Source organism: Myotis lucifugus, unplaced genomic scaffold (assembly GCF_000147115.1).
Source record: "Myotis lucifugus unplaced genomic scaffold, Myoluc2.0 scaffold_680, whole genome shotgun sequence".
In the NCBI taxonomy this organism is placed as follows: Eukaryota; Metazoa; Chordata; class Mammalia; order Chiroptera; family Vespertilionidae; genus Myotis; species Myotis lucifugus.
Window position 1 is genome coordinate 169,815 of NW_005871728.1, and position 18,918 is coordinate 188,732.

Sequence of the window (18,918 nt, forward strand, 5' to 3'; positions counted from 1 at the left end):
GCTGCGCCCATGTGGAACAGCGCCGGGCTGCCCTTCATGCCCTCGAAGGCGCGCAGGGCCTGGTCCTGCTGCTCAAAGTGCTTCAGGAAGTAGCCCCTGCGGTCCGCCTCCAGGAAGCCCTCCACCTCGATGAACAGCGGCTGGTCCACCAGGAGCCGCAGCTCCCCCAGGGCCTCCGGGCGCGTGGTGACCAGCAGCGTGGCCTTGGGCAGCAGCTTTCTCTTCAGCAAACTGCCCAGCAGGACGGGCACGGGCTTCGGCTTCTCCCAGTTGCCACAGATGTCATGGATGAGGGACCCCGAGGCACTCTGAGCTCATTGAAGCCGTCGATGACCACCAGGATCTTCTGCCCCTGGGCGAGGACCTGGGGGCCGGCCTCCTGCGCATCTGGGCACTTCTTAGCCAGGAGCTCCGCGAAAGTGCAGGGGCCCTGGCGGCCCAGCTCCTTGCAGCTGAGGTAGAAGGCGGAGTGGAATGTCCCCGGGAGGTGGTCCTGTGCCCAGTCCAGCATCCACTTCTTGGCCAGCGTGGTTTTCCCCACGCCCGCGGCGCCCTGCAGCACCACGGTCAGCAGCCTGCGCTGGGAGGAGGTTCTGGAACTGGAGAGCCATGTGAACTGGCTTCCCCCGATGATTTTGTAGTGCAAGTCATCACCGACCCCATCCCAACATGTGTGCTTCCAGATAGAGCAGAATTTCTCCATCGTGTGGCTCGGGCTCTCTCCTTTTCACCTGGAATGAGGGGCAATGGGGGAAAGTTGGCACGCCAGTCACTCTACTTAACCAGAACATACACTTTGTAAAGGACCAGAAATGAGGAATACCAGGAAGGAATAAAGTGTCTCGTACTGTACCAAACATTGAACGTATAAGACAGTCTCTAAGACAGTATTTACCTACCTGGCTTCTCTTTTAAATCATATATATATATATATATATATATATATATATATATATATATATATAATTTCAGAGAGGAAGGAAGAGGGAGAGAGAGAATAGAAACAAATTATGAGAATCATGGATTAGCTGCCTCCTGCACGCCCCACACTGGGGATCGAACCCGCAACCAGGGCATGTGCCCTGACTGAGAATTGAACCTGCAACCTTTCGGTGTCCAGGATGATGCTCAACCAACTGAGCCACCCAGCCAGGGCCATCATCCTCTGTCTTTTTTTAAACTATCATTGGTATACACTCTTACATTGGTTCTATCCGTTTCAAGGAGCAACATATCCATTCCACATTTATATACCTTACACTATGATTCCCCACCCACCCCCAGGTGAAGGGATTGAGAAGTACAGATTGGGAGTTACAGAATAGTCACAGGGATGTAAAGTACAGCACAGGGAATATAGTCAATAATATTGTAATAACTATGAATGGGGCCAGGTGGGGACTGGAAATATCAGGGGAAGGAACACTTTGTAAAGTACATGATTGTCTAGCCACTATGCTGTACAAATGAAACCAATACAACATCACGTTGGATGCAAACTGTCATTTAAAAAGAACAAAAATGAAACTGAATAACACACTATGCTACATACATGCGGGAAGCCACCACTTGCCAATACTATCATGAAAATGCACCAAGGAACACAGAAGGCCGATGGACCTTGAGCATTAGCAGGGCTGACGCTGAGCGCAGATTGTTTGTGCTGAGATAGTGGTGGCTCGAAGCAATTTCCTGACCTGATAGCCTCCAAGTAAATGTTTACTGAACCTTACTGATCTTTACTGACCTTAGAGACGGTCTGTCTGCTACCTGTTTGCCGTGCTTTACTGAGGGCAAGATGTGTATCTAAAACTGAATAAAAAGCAGATAAGCCCAGGTCTCAGTCTGCCTCTTCAAGAAAGAGGCTCCACCTGGCCCCCACCCCTTAATTCATATTTGTGTCTAGTATTTTCATTTGTACGTCGGCCCCTCCTTCAGATCCTGAACCCAGCCGTGCAGGTCATGGCACATACAGATGCTGTATCATGGGATTGTACATTTGTAACCAATGTGATTTTATTAACCGATGTCACCCCAATAGATTTAATATTTTTAAAATCAAAAAAAAATTTAATTTAAAAAAAACAAATTTGCCCAGCCAGTATGACTCATGGTTGAGAATTGACCCATCTACCAAGAGGATGCCAAGTCAGGGTACATGCCTGAGTTGTGGGCTTCATCCCCTAGTGGGGGCACCATGCTGGAGGCAGCCAATCAATGTTGGTATTTTTCTCTCATCAATGCTTCTCTCTCTAAAATCTAAAATCAGTAAAAATATATTTTTTAAAAAGAACATATTTGCCAATGATACATCTGATAAGGGGTTAATTTCCAACACACAACTCATACAACTCAACAAAAAGAAGACAATTCAATTTAAACATGGGCAAAGGCTCTAAATAGACACTTCTCCAAAGAGGACATAGTAGTATAAATGGCCAAAAGTCATGAAAAAAATGTTCAATGTCATTAATCATCAGAGAGATGCAAATTAAAACTACAGTGAGGTATCACCTCACACCTGTCAGGATGGCTACCATCAATAAATGAAAAACAACAAGTGCTGGTGAGGATGTGGAGAAAAGGGAACCCTAGTTCACTGCTGGTGAGAATGCAAACTAGTGCAGCCACCGCGGAAAACAATATGGAGTTTCCTCAAAAAATTAAAAATGGAACTGCCATTTGACCCAGTGATCCCACTTCTAGGAATATACCCTAAGAATCCCAAAACACCAACTAAAAAGAATAAATTCATCCCTATGTTCATAGCAGCCTTATTTATAATCGCTAAGATCTGGAAACAGCCCAAGCACCCATCAGTAGATGAGTGGATAAAAAAGCTGTGGTACATTTACACAATGAAATATTATGCAGCTGTAAAGAAGGATCTATTACCCTTTGAGATAATGTGTAGGGACCTGGGGATTAATATGCTAAGCAAAATAAGCCAGTCAGAGAAAGACAAATATCACATGTTCTCACTTATAGGTGGAATCTAATGAACAAAATAGAACCAGAGGCATGGAAACATGGAACAGACTGATGAATCTCAGAGGGAAGGGGGAGTGGATGGACACAAAGAGATTAACCAAAGAATTTATATGCATATATGCATAACCCATAGACACAGACAATAGTGTCATGAAGGATGGGGTGGGGAGGGAGCTTAATTGGGGGGGAGCAGTAGAAGGAAAAATGAGACATCTGTAATACTCTCAACAATTTTTTTAAAAAAGAACCTCTGCTCTCCATCACTGATACACAGCCCCAACCAATTAAATAAAAACAAATTAAAATCTTTATATCCTCAGGCATTAAATGGGCAATAGTAGGGATGTGCCACAAGATGAAATGCAACTGTTTAGCAAAAACAGAGGGAAAATTACATCCAATCAGAAGATGTGGCGGGGGGGGGGGGGGGGGGGGGAAAAAAAAACATGCCAAAAGTTTTCAAACACAATGGAAAAAAAAAGCCCTTGGTTGGGCCCTTTTTTTTTTTTTCTTTCCCCTCCCTTTTTCTTTCTCTCTCTCTTTAAAAAACAAAAAAATTGTATTTAATACTATTTATATTAAATATATTTAATATAAAAATGCTCATGCTAAAATGTAAAGTCAAAACAGAACAAAAACCATCAAGTCACACACTCAGCAAGACCTCCATCTCCTCAGATGGAAAAGTCATAGAAACAGGGGCAACCCCGGAATCCAGAGACCATGCTTGAGTGTCCACATCATGGATGAGTTTGTCTTGACAGTGTCCTTTTGCAATGCTGTCTTGGACCAGCATGCATTTGGTTTTGTGAGGCAGAAACTTAAAAGGGAGCCTGGGAGAGCGTTATGCTGAGTGAAATAAACCAGGCAGAGAAAGACAAATGTCACATGATCTCACTTATAGTTGGAGTCTAATGAACAAAATAGAACCAGAGGCATGGATACATGGAACAGACTGACAGATCTCAGAGGGAGGAGGATGGGGGTGGGGGTGGCAAGAGATTAAATTAAGAATTTATATACACATATGCATAACCCAGGGACACAGACAATAGGGTGGGGAAGGCCTGGGGTGGGGCAATGGGGGGAATGGGGAACATCTGCTTTAGTGTCAACAATTAAAAATGTTAAATAAGCCCTAACCGGTTTGGCTCAATGGATAGAGCATCGGCCTGCAGACTCAAGGGTCCCAGGTTCGATTCTGGTCAAGGGCATGTACCTTGGTTGCGGGCACATACCCAGTAGGGAGTGTGCAGGAGGCAGCTGATCGATGTTTCTAACTCTCTATATTTCTAATTCTCTATCCTCCTCCCTTCCTCTCTATAAAAAAAATCAATAAATTATATATTAAAAATATATATATTAAAAATGTTAAATAAAATAAAACACTAAGCAACCAACAGGAGTAAATTACTTTTTATCAAACTCCACATTTTTTTCAGGTTTCACTGGTTTTTCCACTAAAGCCCTTTTCCGTTCCAGGAGCCAATCCACGTTGCATTTAGTCAAATTGGTATTTCCACCAGCCTCCATGTCCTCCTGTAACAAGTTATCTGTTATTAACTGTAAACCTATAGTTCTGTACTAATAAAATATGTATTTTTACATAATGAAAAAAGTGGGGGGAACACAGCACGTCTGCCACATTTTTCCGGTTCCGACTAAAGGAAGTGATTTCGGGAAGGTGGTAGGTTAGGAGGTTAGCCACCAGAGTGAGTGGGCTGGGACACACGGATGCAGCGAGGACTTGGAGGTGAGAGCAGCTGCTCATAGAAACCCCATTGTGGGAGTGAGAAACCAGGTCTGTCTGTGAGAGCCCACAGTGGGAGGGAAAGGGTGGGGTTCCTTGACAAGCAGATCAACCTGAGGGGAGAATGAGGTCTGGTGGAATTTATTTAGTTAATCCTCACCTGAGAATATTTTTTCCATTGATTTCTAGAGAGTGGAAGGGAAAGGGAGGGAGGAGAGGGAGAGAGAGAGAGAGAGAGAGAGAGAGAGAGAGAGAGAGAGAGAGATTGGTCGCCTCCCACCCCTATGTGCCCTGACTGGTGTTTGGGATGGAACCTGCAACCAAGGTATGTGCCCTTGACTGGAATTGAACCCTTGAATGAGCCAGCTGGCGCTCTAACCACTTAGAAACACTGGCCAGGGCTGGTCTGATAGAATTTTTTATGAGGAGGGGAAAGGCTTGCACCTACAGAACGCACACACAGAAAAGCAGTATGAAGCAGGCGGGAAGGTGAGCAGAAAGTCACCCTCTGGGTCTATGGAGATCTCTGCCAACTGACTCATAACTTGGTCCTACACGACTCAAAGGAGACCGGCCAGGATGGAAATTAACACCAACTGCCCGGCCAGCATGGCTTAGCTGTTGTACGTGGACCTATAAACCAGGAGGTCATGGTTCCATTCCTGGGTTGCGGGCTAGATCCCCAGTGTGGGGCGTGCAGGAGGCAGCCAATTGATGATTCTCATTATGCATGTTTCTCTCTCTCTCTCACCTTCTCCCTTCCTCTCTGAAATCAGTAAAAAATATATTTTTAAAAAACAAAACATCAACTGAGATCTGCTCACCTTCTAGGAAGGGAACTCAGGGCAGCAAAACCACACTAGCTATCAGAGCCACGTGGTGCGAGGAGGTGTGAGCTCTCCGGACCACTCAGGGGGTGGGGCTTAGCTCTGTGAGGGAGAAATGGGGAGGGGGTGGAGGAGGAAGCAAGAAAGGTTTCCTACCAACAGGTAGGGAGTGTGCACGTTTTGGAAGCCCCGTTGACCCTGCTCCCTATGGGTTATAAGTCACTGAAGTCCAGTTTCCACCCACATGCTCTGGGGGTCGGGGGAGGGGCGGTTCAGCCAACTGCCCCATGTGGGCAGATAAGACTTGAGAGGGAGCCTTGGAAAACGAGCAACAAGCAGGGAGTGGGTGGTGGAGCCAGGTGACTAGCGTTTCCCTGGGGAAAGGTCTGGATGAGGAAGGATAAAGGCCGGAGCTGATAATCAGGCAGAAGCTGAGCAGAATGAGCCTGCGAGGCCCTATCCTCCTGGTGAAATATAAATTAAGGCACCTGGGCCCTGGCCCCATAGCTCAGCTGCTTAGAGCATCCTCCCCATAGGCCAAAGCCCGGGCAGGGCACATACAAGAAGCAACCAACGGTCCAGCCGGTGCTGCTCAGTGGTTGAGCGTCGACCAATGCACCAGGAGGTCATGGTTGGATTTCCAGTCATTACACAAGCCTGGTTGCAGGCTCGATCCCCACTGTGGGGTGTGTAGGAGGCAGCCGCTCAATGATTCTCTCATCATTGATGTTTCTGTCTCTCCCTTTTCCCTTCCCCTCTGAAATCAATAAAAAAAAAAATTTTTTTTTAAAACAGCAATGAGCCCTAGCTGGTTTGGCTCAGTGGATAGAGCGTCGGCCTGCGGACTCAAGGGTCCCAGGTTTGATTCCGGTCAAGGGCATGTTCCTTGGTTGCGGGCACATCCCCAGTGGGGGGTGTGCAGGAGGCAGCTGGTCAATGTTTCTCTCTCATCGATGTTTCTGACTCTCTGTCCCTCTCCCTTCGTCTCTGTAAAAAAAAAAAAAATCAATAAAATATATTTTTTAAAAAAAAAACAGCAATGAACGAATGTGTAAATAAGTGGAACAAACCAATCTTTCTCTCTCTTCCTCCCTCTCTAAAATCAATTTAAAATTCTTTAAATTTAAAATAAAGGCCCTTACTAAACTGTGCACCTGAAATGAATATAAAATATTATTGAGTATCAACTGTAATAGAAAAATAAGTGAATAAAAGTTGGTCATGCTACACCAAGAAAAAATAAAAATTTAAATAAAGGCACAAAGGCACCTGCTGGGAAGAAGTGCTGTCCTACAGCCTAGAAGGACAGAATTGTTACAGACGCCACATGTCATTAGCAACAGTGCCTGAATACTGTCACCATAGGCATTGGGGGAGGCGAGGAGGGAAGGGGAGGGGAAGGGCCTATGAATTCCATGACATCACTGTCCGGAAGCCTGCATTTCTCGGACGCTTGTATCTGTCTTTTGGGACCCAGCTCTGATACCTCCCAATCTACAGATGAAAGACTGAAAACAGCCCCAGTGCCCATCAGTAGGCGAGTAGATGAAAAAGCTGCGGTACATTTACACCATGGAATGCTATGCAGCTGTGAGAAAGGAAGGATCTCTTACCCTTTGCAGCAGCATGGAGGGACCTGGAGAGTATTATGCTAAGTGAAATAAGCCAGTCAGAAAGACAAGCATCACATGATCTCACTTATATAGGGAATCTAATTAACAAAATTAACTGATGGACAAAATAGAACCAGAGGCATGGATACATGGAAAAGACTAATAGAGACTAGAGATAAAGGGGTGTGGAGGGGTAGACTGGATAAAAGAAGGTGAAGAGATTAGCTAAAGAGCATATGAGCATAACCCAGAGACAGACGACAGTGTGGTGCTGGACAGAGGAAAAGGGGTGGGGGGCTCCATGGAAGTGGGCAATAGGGGTGGGGGGGACATAAGGACATCTGTAATAGTATCAACAATAAAAATAAATACAGACTGAAGCTCAGAGCCGTGCCCCACTCGAAGTGACGGGGGATCGGGTGGGGGGGGGGCAGGACGCCACAAATGGGCAGGAGAGATCTCTTTGTGGCCTCGGAAATATTCTGAAATCAGATTGTGGCAGGGGTTGCCCGACTCCGTACGTCTACTAAAAGTCACGGCCCGCTTAAAACGAGTGGATTTTAGGAGATGGAATTATACCCCAACGGAACACTTAGAAATGACCTTAGAAGGGGAGTGGGAATTGCATATGGAAGCACGGGGAGCTGCCCCCCTCTCAACCCGTTTTCTCATCCTTGTGAAAGAGAGCTCGGCCTGAAGACCTCAAGACATCCCTCTAAAAGTCTCACAGCGACCCTTTAAAGCCAGCAACAAAATAGAACCAGAGGGACTAAACCAGTAACTGCTATTGACTTAAAAGACAGACAGAGAAAGAGGTCAAGAGCTGGTACTCACCTCCTGAGGCGAAGGCTTAGGTCTGGCCTGAGAGTGTCCCACGCAAAGGAACTCCCCAATAAGAGCAGCTCTTCTGCCCGCCCGCGCTCCGTGATTGGCCGGGGAGCAGATCTTCCCGCCCATGGTATTGAAATAGACCCACTGTGGTCATCAATGGGTGCTTCTCCACCTTGAAAACGAGACTCAATTGAAATGACCTGGGCCCTATTTGGGGTGATCCTAATTGAACTGGTCAGAAGCTCCCCGGGTGATTCCAATGCTCAATCTCACTCCTAGACCATCTAGGGCGGGGTTTTCAACCTCTCCAGGTGGACGATTCTTCAGGGTGGGGGTGAGGGGGGTTGTCCTGTCTATGGTAGGGTGTTTATCAGCATCCTGGCCCCCACCCACGAGGTGTCAATAGCATCTCCAGGTGTGACCACCAAAAAGGTCTCCAAACATTGTCACATGTCGCCAGGGGTTGAGAACCACTGACAGGGTTGCAATTGGGTGCTTCCTAGCATTATACCAAGTAGATTGAAATGCATGCACATTCTATGTTCAATAAAATGCATATATTGGGCCCTGGCCAGGTAGCTCAGTTGGGTAAAGTGTCTTCCCAATACACCAAGGTTTGGGGCTCAAACCCCAGTCAGGGCACATATGAGAATCAACATTTCTCTCTCTCTTTCTCTCTCTCTCTCTCTCTCTCTCTCTCTATCTCTCTGTCAAATTAATGAGAATATACTCAGGTGAGGATTAAAAAGAAAAAGGATGGCATGAGAGTCAGTGCCTCGAGCTGTTGAGGGTCGCCTAAGACCATCCTGCATAACAGATATTTACATTATGATTCATAACAGTAGCAACATGACAGTTATGAAGTAGCAATGAAAATAATTTTATGGTTGGGTCACAACATGAGGAACTGTATTTAAAGGGCCAGAAGGTTGAGAACCACTGTGTTAGCTAGCTAACTAAATAACTAGCCAGCTAACTAAATTAGTAAATCAGCACATACATAAATTAAAGCGTACAATTGTTTCATGACCTACATAGTTTAGGGTTCAGAAAATCAACTGGAAGGCAAAATAATTACATATATATGTATGGGCTCATATGTACCATAAGCCAGTTATTACATTATTTCTTTTAATCATCCTATGATGTCTGTATACTCTTTTTTTTTTAAGTGGTTGCAGGGCCGAGGGTCTAGCTTGCAACCAAAGTGTGTGCCCTTGACCGGAATCAAACCCAGGACTCTTCAGTACACAAGGCTGATGCTCTATCCACTGAGCCAAACCAGTCAGGGATCTGTATACTCTTTTAAAAATATATATTTTTTATTGATTTCAGTGAGGGAGGGAGAGGGAGAGAAGATAGAAACATCAATGATGAGAATCATTGATCAGCTGCCTCCTGCATGCCCCCTACTGAGGAATGAGCCCGCAACCGGGGCATGTGCCCTTGACCGGGAATCGAACCGTGACCTCCTACAACAGCCGCCATAGGTCTACTCTGAACACCGCCCCACACATTGACAAGTGAAGAAATTGAGACTGAAATATTGAGTGGCATCCCCCTCAAGTTCACAGAATTCATGGGTGGCAAGGAAAGGAATGGACTTCAACAGACTTCTGTTGCAGTGAGTTTGGGCGTGACAGACGGATCCTGAAATGGTGACTAAATATGAAAAAGAGGAACTACATGGCCAGAACAGAGCACGGGGTGAACTGATAAGAAGCCACAATCAAAAATACTTTAACAGAACGCCCAGTGTCGTTAAAACAGAGCCCCGCCAGGCCGCGGTCTCTGCAAGGGGGCAGGTGAATGAGGTGAAGAGAGCAGAACAGTCACCTGGAGAGGGAGAAATTAAACCCACCTCAACCTCAAACCCACCTGCTTCAAAACAAGCTCCCAAAATTCTGCCATCTGTGACACTGTGGATGAACCTGGAGGACATTATGCTAAGTGAAATAAGTAAGAGAAAGACAAATACTGCATGATCTCACTTATAAGTGGAATCTACAAAACCTGAACTCATAGTGCCGAAACCGGTTTGGCTCAGTGGATAGAGCATCGGCCTGCAGACTGAAAGGTCCCAGGTTCGATTCCGGTCAAGGGCATGTACCTGGGTTGCGGGCACATCCCCAGTAAGAGATGTGCAGGAGGCAGCTGATCAATGTTTCTAACTCTCTATCTCTCTCCCTTCCTCTCTGTAAAAAAAATCAATAAAAAATATATATATAAAAAACCTGAACTCATAGAGACAAAGAGTAGAATGGTAATTACCAGGGGGTGGGGGAAATGGGAAGATGTAAGTCAAATGATACAAACTTCCCCTTCTAAGATGATGAAGTCCTGAGGATTTAGTAAACAGCATAGTAATTTTATCATTTTAAAATTTTTTATTAAATCTTTTTTAATATATTTTTTATTTCAGAGAGAGGGGGAGGGAGAGAGAGGTAAAAACATCAATAATGGAAAGAGCGGCATTGATTGGCTGCCTCCTACACACCCCCTACTGGGGATGGAGCTCGCAACCCAGGCATGTGCCCTTGACTGGAATCGAACCCAGACCCTTCAGTCCATAGGCCAACGCTCTATCCACTGAGCCAGACCAGCTAGGGCGGCAGCATAGTCATTTTAGTTAACAGCATGATATGATGTATTTGAAAGTTGCTAAGAGATATGAACTGTTCCTACCAACAAAACAAAAAACAATGGTAATTATGTGAGGTGATGGCAGTGTCAACTAGCATTGTAGTGGCAATCAATCATATCGAAATATATAAATGTATCAGATCAACGCATTGTGCACCTTAAACTTACACAATGCAATATGTTAATTATATCCCAATCAATAAAAGTAAAAAGGAATGAGGTGCTGCCCTGACAGGTGTGCTCCATGGTTAGAGCATTGGCCCAAACACTGGACTTGATTCTCAGGTTTGATTCCTGGTCAAGGGCACGTACCTGGGTTGCAAGACCCAGTGGGTGTGTCTCTCACATTGGCCTCTCTTTTCTCTCTCCCCCCCCCTTCCACTCTCTCTAAAAATCAATGGAAAAAATATCCTCAAGTGAGGATTAACAAAACAAAAAAAAAAAAGGAATGGGGTGCTGATGCATGCTGCAACACAGGTGAAAACATTATGCCAAGATGCAAAACACCACCTGTTAAGTGGTTCCATTTCTATGAAATTTCCGAGAAAGTCAACCCTGTAGAGACACAGAGTAGATTGCCTGGGGCTGGTGGTGGAAATGGGGTAAAGTGTAAAGGGGAATTTGAAATCTTAGTAGAGCTGTGGAAGGTTCTAAAACTGGATTGTGGCAATGATTGCATAAATTGGGAAACAGTAAAAGTCATTGAATTATGCACGCACAAAACTCTTTCCAGGAAGTTTTTTCTGAGTGCCTCCTCAGACTCTACTGCTGGTGTGACTGTCATTCTATGTCAGGAATCAGCAGGTTTTCTCTAAAAGGCCAAATGCTAAATGACTGGAACTGGAGAGCATTATGCTAAGTGAAAATAAGCCAGTCAGATCTCACTCATTTGTGGAATATAGAGAACAACATAGACTGATGAACAGGGACAGATCCAGAGACGGAGAAACAGTGATCAGACTGTCAATTCCAGGAGGGAAAGTAGGGGAGGGTGGGGGTAAGGGGAAGAGATCAACCAAAGGACTTGTATGCATATATATAAGTCAAACCAATGGACACAGACACCAGGGGGATGAGATCATGAGGGGGGGAGGTTGGGGGTAAATGTGGGGATGAGGACACATTTGTAATACCTTAACCAATAAAGAAATTAAAGATTAAAAAATACTAAATGACAAGACACTGGGTCTCCACTGCAACTACACAATTTTGCTCTAGTTGCAGAAAATCCCAACTCCTGGGGGATATCATCGGGTGAGAATTAAGAACTCAATAATCCAACCTTGTGGTCTGTGCTCCTAAAAGCTGAAGCCAAAACAGCTTGAGAGCAAAGAAATGTTAAGGAGTGTGCCTGGAAATGGTTCTTTAACAAAAATAGTCATTGTTGTGTTTAAGGTCTCCATTTGTGGCTCTGGCAGATGGAGATAGATTAGATATAGATTAGATAGATGGGTGGATGGGTGGATGGTTGATGAAGGAATAAAGGATCATGGATAGATGGTGGATAATAAATGGATGGATGGAAGGATGAATAGACGGATGATGGATGGATGGATGGATGGATGGATGGACAATAGATGAATGAATAGATGGATGGTGGATGGATAGATAGACAGGTGGATGATGGATAGATGGATAGACAGACAGATGGGTAGATAGATAGTAGTTAGATGAGCAGATGGATAGATGGATAGATGATGGAAGGAAGGAAGAAAGGAAGGAAGGAAAATAGATGGATGGTTGGATAGATAATAGATGGATGATAAATGGGTGGATGGAAGGATGATGGACATATGGATGATGAATAGATGAATAGACAGATGGGTAGATAGATAGTAGATAGATAGATGGATGGATGGATGGATGGATGGATGGATGGATGGATGGATTGGTTGGTATGGATATTTTTCCCTAGTGTCAGAGACAGGAAAACCTATCTAACTACTTTTGACCTGTCTGCCTCTGAGTAGAGCATTCAATTATCTTCTAAATTCTGGAAAAAACCCCTTCTTTTCAGCCACAGACACCTCCAATTACAACCTCTACACCATGTTACCCTACGTTGATTGTGGACACACACACACACACACACACACACATACACAGGCTTTTTCTTTCCTTGCTTATGGTACCAGACTTCAGTAAGTAACTCAAATAAACATGTGGGGGACTCCATCCTTACTTCTTCCCTTTCCTATAGGCCCAGAATCAACCACTCATTACATCTCTGTTATTTCTAGCCCTGGCTCTGTAGCTCAGTTGGTTGGAGTGTTGGTCCTGATATGTCAAGGTTGTAGGTTCAATTTCCAGTCAGGGCACACACAAGAATCAACCAATGAATGCATATATAAGTGGAACAACAAATCAATGTTTCTCTCTCTCAAAATAAAATTGATGAATAAAAAATTTTCTAAAGAATTCAGTTTCATCTCAATCATAAATTTCTGTTGTTGGATTATACCAATGGAAGCTATTTATGTTGATATGTTTTAAATTTTACTATTTTCATTGATTTTAAAAAGAGAGGAAGAGAGAGATAGCAACATCGATGAAACTTGCACACCTCCTACTGCATTGAGCCCACAACCCAGGCATGTGCCCTAACTGGGAATCAAACCTCAACCTCCTGGTTCATGGGTCGAAGCTCAACCACCGAGCCATGCTGGTTGGGCTTGATTTTTTTTAAATGAGAGTCAGGTTAGAGTGTGAGCTTCAGGATGATTTTGAGGGCTGGTGAACAAGCCTGGAGACTCCTGATCAGGGATGCCCTGATACTCCCACAGGCCAGGTCTGATGTGGGCACTGCCAATCCTACCACAGACCACACATGCCACAGCCTCATTGCTGCTCCGTCATCAGCAGGAGCTTTGCACCCTCGCAATTAGTCACTAGCAGCTCTAGCCCAGCATCCCACCTGCAACCAACAGGGGCAAAGGGAACTCCACCTCAATGCCACTATACTTCCTTGAGCCATGGATCTCATGGAACGGAGGCTGGGGAGAGAATGGCCTGGCATTTACTGCTCCCCTGGGGGGAAAATGTCATTCTTACACTCCAGTAAGAATTATTTTATTAATCCTCACTGGAGGATATTTTTCCATTGATTTTTAGACAAAGTGGAAGTAAGGGAGGAGGGGGGAGGGAGAGAGAGAGACGTAGAGGGAGAGAGACAGCGCCCTAGCCAGTTTGGCTCAGTAGATAGTACATCAGCATGCAAACCAAAGGGTCCGGGTTGATTCTGGTCAAGGGCAAGTACCTCGGTTGCAGGCTCCCGGCCTGGTCGGGGGCATGAGGGAGGCAACCAATCCCTTTGTGTCTCTTTCACATCAGTGTTTCTCTCGTCTCTGTCTCTCCCTTCCAATCTCTCTAAAAATCAATGGGGGAAAACATGCCTTTGGGTGAGTATTTAAAAGAAGAAATTATTTCTTTCCTGTTCATTATCCTGATTGTCTTACCCCATCCACTACTTAAAAAGATTAAAGTGGGGCCCTAACTGGTTTGGCTCAGTGGATAGAGTGTCGGCCTGCAGACTGAAGGGTCCCAGGTTCGATTCCGGTCAAAGGCATGTACCTTGGTTGTTGGAACATCCCTAGTGGGAGGTGTGCAGGAGTCAGCTGATCGGTGTTTCTCTCTAATCGATGTTTCTAACTCTCTATCCCTCTCCCTTCCTCTCTGTAAAAAATCAATAAAATATTTTTTAAAACGGGAAAAAGAAAAAAAATTAAAGTGGGGCCCAGAATATACAAATCAGATTAGATTGACAGCAGGACTTCTTGTTTCTTTTTCTTTATTTTGGTTTGTTTTCGTGGTTTTTGGGGTGTTTTTGAGCTATAGTGGCAACATTTATTAGCGAGCCCTTGACAAGACAGCCACAGTGGGCGAGGCACTACCGGGGCGAGTCCAGCAGTAGGAGACGGTGGACCTTGGGGATCTGCCCCCCAGAAACACGACACCTACATCTCCTTCTGCGCTGACAGCAATTTGAGGTTTAGATGGTTAATGACTTCGTGCTGTCAGCTGTGGCTGCAGGCCTCCCAGAGGAACTGGGAAAAGGGATGTGGACCCGCCTTCGCTTTCCCTTTGGGGGCGGGGCCACGCCCACACTCCCTGGAGGGCGGGGTCACATTCGCACAAGTCTGCCAAGCATTCCTGAGGCCAGCAGCCAGCCAGGACCCAGGATCATGTCCCTGGTTCTTCCCACCCTGCTCTACCTCGGTGAGTCTGGACAGAAGGGCGGGCAGGAGGGTGGTTCTGTAAGGCTGGGCTGTGCTCACCTGTGTTTCCTTCCAGGGTTGTATCTAACCCAGAGCAGTTGGGTTCAGGAAGGTGAGTATTCCCTTTAATATTCCCAAGGACTAGGTAGGGTTTGGCCTGATTTCCGCTCTTGGGGCTGGGAGAGGGGTCCTGACCCTTAAAATCGTGCTGTAGAGGGAGGAAGTAGAGGGTGGCAGGAGACACAGCCACCCCTGTAAATTTTTACCTCTTCCTCTAGGAAGTCTCCCACCACCTGTTATCACAGCTCAGCCTGGATCCATGGTTCTATATAATGAACCAGTGACCATCCTGTGCCAAGGGCCTCCAGACGCTGAAACCTACGAGATATATAAAGTGGAAGAACCTGGGTCTAGGGACAGAAGGAAATTACTGGTGGCTGAGATGACCGATACTTTATATATACAAGAGATGAAACCAGACCAGACAGGACTATACCGCTGTTCCTACGAGAGTGGAGAGCACTGGTCCCTGCTCAGTGACCCCCTGCATGTGGTGATGACAGGTGAGTGGGACCGGGGCAGCAGGACCAGGAGGGACCTCTTTGCAGATACAGAGATACAGAGCAGGAAGCAGCAAAGCCTCTACCTCTGGGAAGGAATCAGGGATGATGCAGAGACACATTCCCTCAGAGCGGGACATGGAGGGGATAGAAGCCAGAGCCACATCTGCTCCCGGGGAACAGGAAAGCACAGCACATGGACCTGGCTTCCCCTTTATAAGCAAACTTCCTTCTTTCTCAGGAACTTTTGACAAACCCTCACTCTCCAGCATGAGTGGCACGGTGGTAGCTTCAGGAGACAATGTGAAGTTACAGTGTTTCTCCAGAATCAGATTTCAAGCATTTATTCTCACCAAAGAAGATGCACCTCAGTTCACCCAGAGACAAAGCTCCACAACCCAAGACAATGGACAACAGACCACCTTTCACATGGACCATGTCATGTCCACACAGGCAGGGACCTACAGATGCTACGGTGCCTTCACCAAAGACCCCTATGTGTGGTCTCACCCCAGTGACCCATTGCAGCTTGTGGTCAGAGGTGAGGAAGGCCCTCCATCCCCACGTCCTCTTCTGGAGATGACACTGTCCACTTAGGGAGTGATGGAAGAAAGAGAAGAGTGTGGTGGGAAGCCCTTGGCAACACCATCTGCTTCCACAAAAGCCACAAGCACCCCACCTGCACACACCACGCAGGCCTCCTAGAAATAGCCAGGGAAATACTCTTTGAAGCATATGATTATGTAACCACTAGGTTGTACACCCTAAAATAATACCAAATGATAGTGAATGTAAACTGTAATTGGAAATTTAAAAAGTTTTTAAAAGCCTGAGCCGTTCTCACCCAATGTTTCCTTCCAAGGTTGTATCCAGCCCAGAGCACTTAGGCTCAGAATGCTGAGTATCCTTTTAATGTTCAAGGACTCAGTAGGGTTTGACCAGGCATCAGCTCCCTTGACAGCTGGGAAGAGGATCTTGGCATTTAAACTCCTGGCTACAAAAGGGGAGGAAGTGGATGGTGGCATGAGAAGTAGATACACCTGTAAATGTATTCCTTTATTCTAGGAAGTCTCTCCCCACCTGTTATCACAGCTCAGCCTGGATCCATGGTTTTATATAATGAACCAGTGACCATCCTGTGCCAAGGGCCTCCAGACGCTGAAGCGTACAAAATATATAAAGTGGAAGAACCTGAGCCTACGGATGGAAAGAAATTACTGGTGACTGGGAAGACTGACACTTCAGCTATCCAAGAGATGAAACCATACTGGACAGGACTGTACCGCTGTTCCTATAAGAGTGGAGGACACTGGTCCCCACTCAGTAACATCCTGCATCTAGTGATGACGGGTGAGTGGGATCCAGGCAGCAGGGAGGGACCTCTTTGCAGCAGGAAAAGCAGGAAAACCAGGCTCTGAAATACGGAGCAGGAAACAGCAAAGCCTCTACTCTGGGAAGGAATCAGGGATGATGCAGAGACACATTCCCTCAGAGCGGGACATGGAGGGGATAGAAGCCAGAGCCACATCTACTCCCTAAAATAAGAAGGGACAGTGCATGAATGTGGCTTCCCCTTTATTAGCAAACTTCTTTCTTTCCCAGGATCTTATGACAAACCCTCACTCTCCAGCATGAGTGGCACGGTGGTGGCTCCAGGAGACAATGTGGCGTTACAGTGTTTCTCCAGAATCAAGTTTGATGCATTTATCCTCACCAAAGAAGATGCACCTCAGTTCACCCAGAGACAAAGCTCCACAGCCCAGGACAATGGACAGCAGACCACCTTCCACATGGACCATGTCACCTCCACACAGGCAGGGACCTACAGATGCTACGGTGCCTTCACCAAAGACCCCTATGTGTGGTCTCACCCCAGCAAACCATTGCAGCTTGTGGTCAGAGGTAAGGACGCTGGTCCATCCCCACGTCCCATTCAGGAGATGACACTGTCCACTTAGAGCAGTGACTGGTGGGAAGCCCTGTCCAAACCATCAGCTTCCACAAAAGCTATGAGGACCTCACCACTCACCCACCATGCAGGCCTCTGACACATGCCCAGGGGCTGGGAGAGCATGTAGATCATTGTGACTCTGGGGAGACAGAGCCTGAGCACAGACAAAGAAACCACTCCCATTTCATCCCGATTTTCAGAAGCTGATGACAATCCTGATCCCACAGAACCCCACCGTCCTCATGGTGAGAAACTGGTAATCTTTTTTTTTTTTTTACTGTCAGGAGACCATATATTGGGTAACTTACAGAGGTAGAAGAAGTAAGTCCTAGAAGAAAGGGCTTAGGAATCAAATTATGGAGGTAAAACAAGGGCCCATGGAGCTTGGCAGTGAGGAAGCTAATGGTAAGGTGCCTGGTGGGGGAAGTGGGAAAGAGAAAAGGGAAATGGAGAAGCAAGACAATGACACAGGCATGGTATCTGGATGGAGAGTGCCAACTGGTAGCCTTTGCAGAAAAAGCAAGAAAGATGAAGGAAGATTAGGTGCAAAGAGAAATAGGGAGAAAGAAGCTTCGACTAAAGATACAAGGAATATCAGGGAGGCCATCCCCATCAGCTGAGTCAATGGTTTCCAGAGGGGCGTCCCAAAGGACCAGGCAAGGCTCCCATGGAGAACACTTAAAGCTCCCCACCCAGTTCCCACCCCTGCCTTTCATAACCCCAGAATTCCTTAATGCAATCACCACAGGGCTCATAATGACAACAGGAAAGAAGGCAGATATTGCTTATGCAGAAGGTGGCTGGGCAGCGACCTCCCAGATCCAGGAGACTGGACACATGAGCTCAGGTGGAGGACACCTTCCTGCGATGGGCTTGGGCTCCTCCTCTGTGACCTCTGCCCTTTCTCTCTCAGGACCTGCTGGTTGGAGTGTGTCCCGTGTGAACCAAGTCCGGCTGAGCCTGGCTAGCCTGGTTCTCTTGGTCCTGGTGGTCCTGGTGGCGGAGGCCTGCTACAGCCACAAGAGGTCCTTCTATAGACTCAGATCAGATCCTTACCTGAGCGTCATGACAAACACCGAGGATACTTATGGCATCTAAGGACAGTGTTGACCTGAGGGGCGGGTGACCGGAGGAAACCAGGCGCTGGCTGTGTTGTCTACCAGATGATGGGGTGTGTCCGTCCCTGCAGAAGCTGTCTCCTTGTCCCAACATCACAGTGAATTAATGCAGTACTAATAGGTCTCTTGTAGGTCAGAAGAGAAAATGCCTAAAATGTGCCCACTGGCCTGCATGGCTTTTTTTGTAACTTATCTTTTATTGTTGGAAATATTACAGATGTTCCTTTCTTTTCCCATGGACCCCCTCCAACCTGCACCCATGCCCCCACCCAGGACATCACTGAATTATAACCTGTGTCCATAGTTTTAGAATATGTGCAGATAAGTTCTTCCCGACCCCCAACTCCCTTTGTCTGAGACTCATGCTTCTATCTCTCTGGATCTATTTTGTTCATCAGTTTATTTTGTTCATTAGATTCT

The 18,918-nt window shown here is 46.3% G+C and overlaps 2 protein-coding genes across 2 annotated transcripts in view; one reads left to right on the forward strand and one right to left on the reverse strand.

Annotated features, from left to right (window-relative positions):
* LOC102418526 (NACHT, LRR and PYD domains-containing protein 2-like) overlaps positions 1-703 on the reverse strand; it is a 10,347-nt gene extending 9,644 nt beyond the window's left edge. The window contains 2 exon segments of the mRNA XM_014447568.1: positions 1-301; positions 304-703. Of these exon segments, the coding sequence (XP_014303054.1) occupies positions 1-301; positions 304-703 (701 nt within the window).
* A 13,944-nt stretch (positions 704-14,647) lies between these two features.
* On the forward strand, positions 14,648-18,478 carry LOC102418838 (leukocyte immunoglobulin-like receptor subfamily A member 6). Its single transcript, XM_006105403.2, has 6 exons — positions 14,648-14,870; positions 15,148-15,432; positions 15,671-15,970; positions 16,495-16,779; positions 17,032-17,331; positions 18,294-18,478. The coding sequence occupies exons 1-6, from the start codon at positions 14,648-14,650 to the stop codon at positions 18,476-18,478; spliced, it is 1,578 nt and encodes a 525-aa protein (XP_006105465.2).
* Positions 18,479-18,918: the final 440 nt, after the last annotated feature.

What these genes read in the sequence shown, in the direction of transcription:
- LOC102418838 (XM_006105403.2), top strand. Translation starts at nt 14,648, where the DNA reads ATGGTTAATGACTTCGTGCTGTCAGCTGTGGCTGCAGGCCTCCCAGAG. An exon ending in TCCCACCCTGCTCTACCTCG is followed by an intron (nt 14,871 to 15,147) that starts GTGAGTCTGGAC and finishes CTCTTCCTCTAG; the next exon opens with GAAGTCTCCCACCACCTGTT. An exon ending in ATTGCAGCTTGTGGTCAGAG is followed by an intron (nt 15,971 to 16,494) that starts GTGAGGAAGGCC and finishes CCTTTATTCTAG; the next exon opens with GAAGTCTCTCCCCACCTGTT.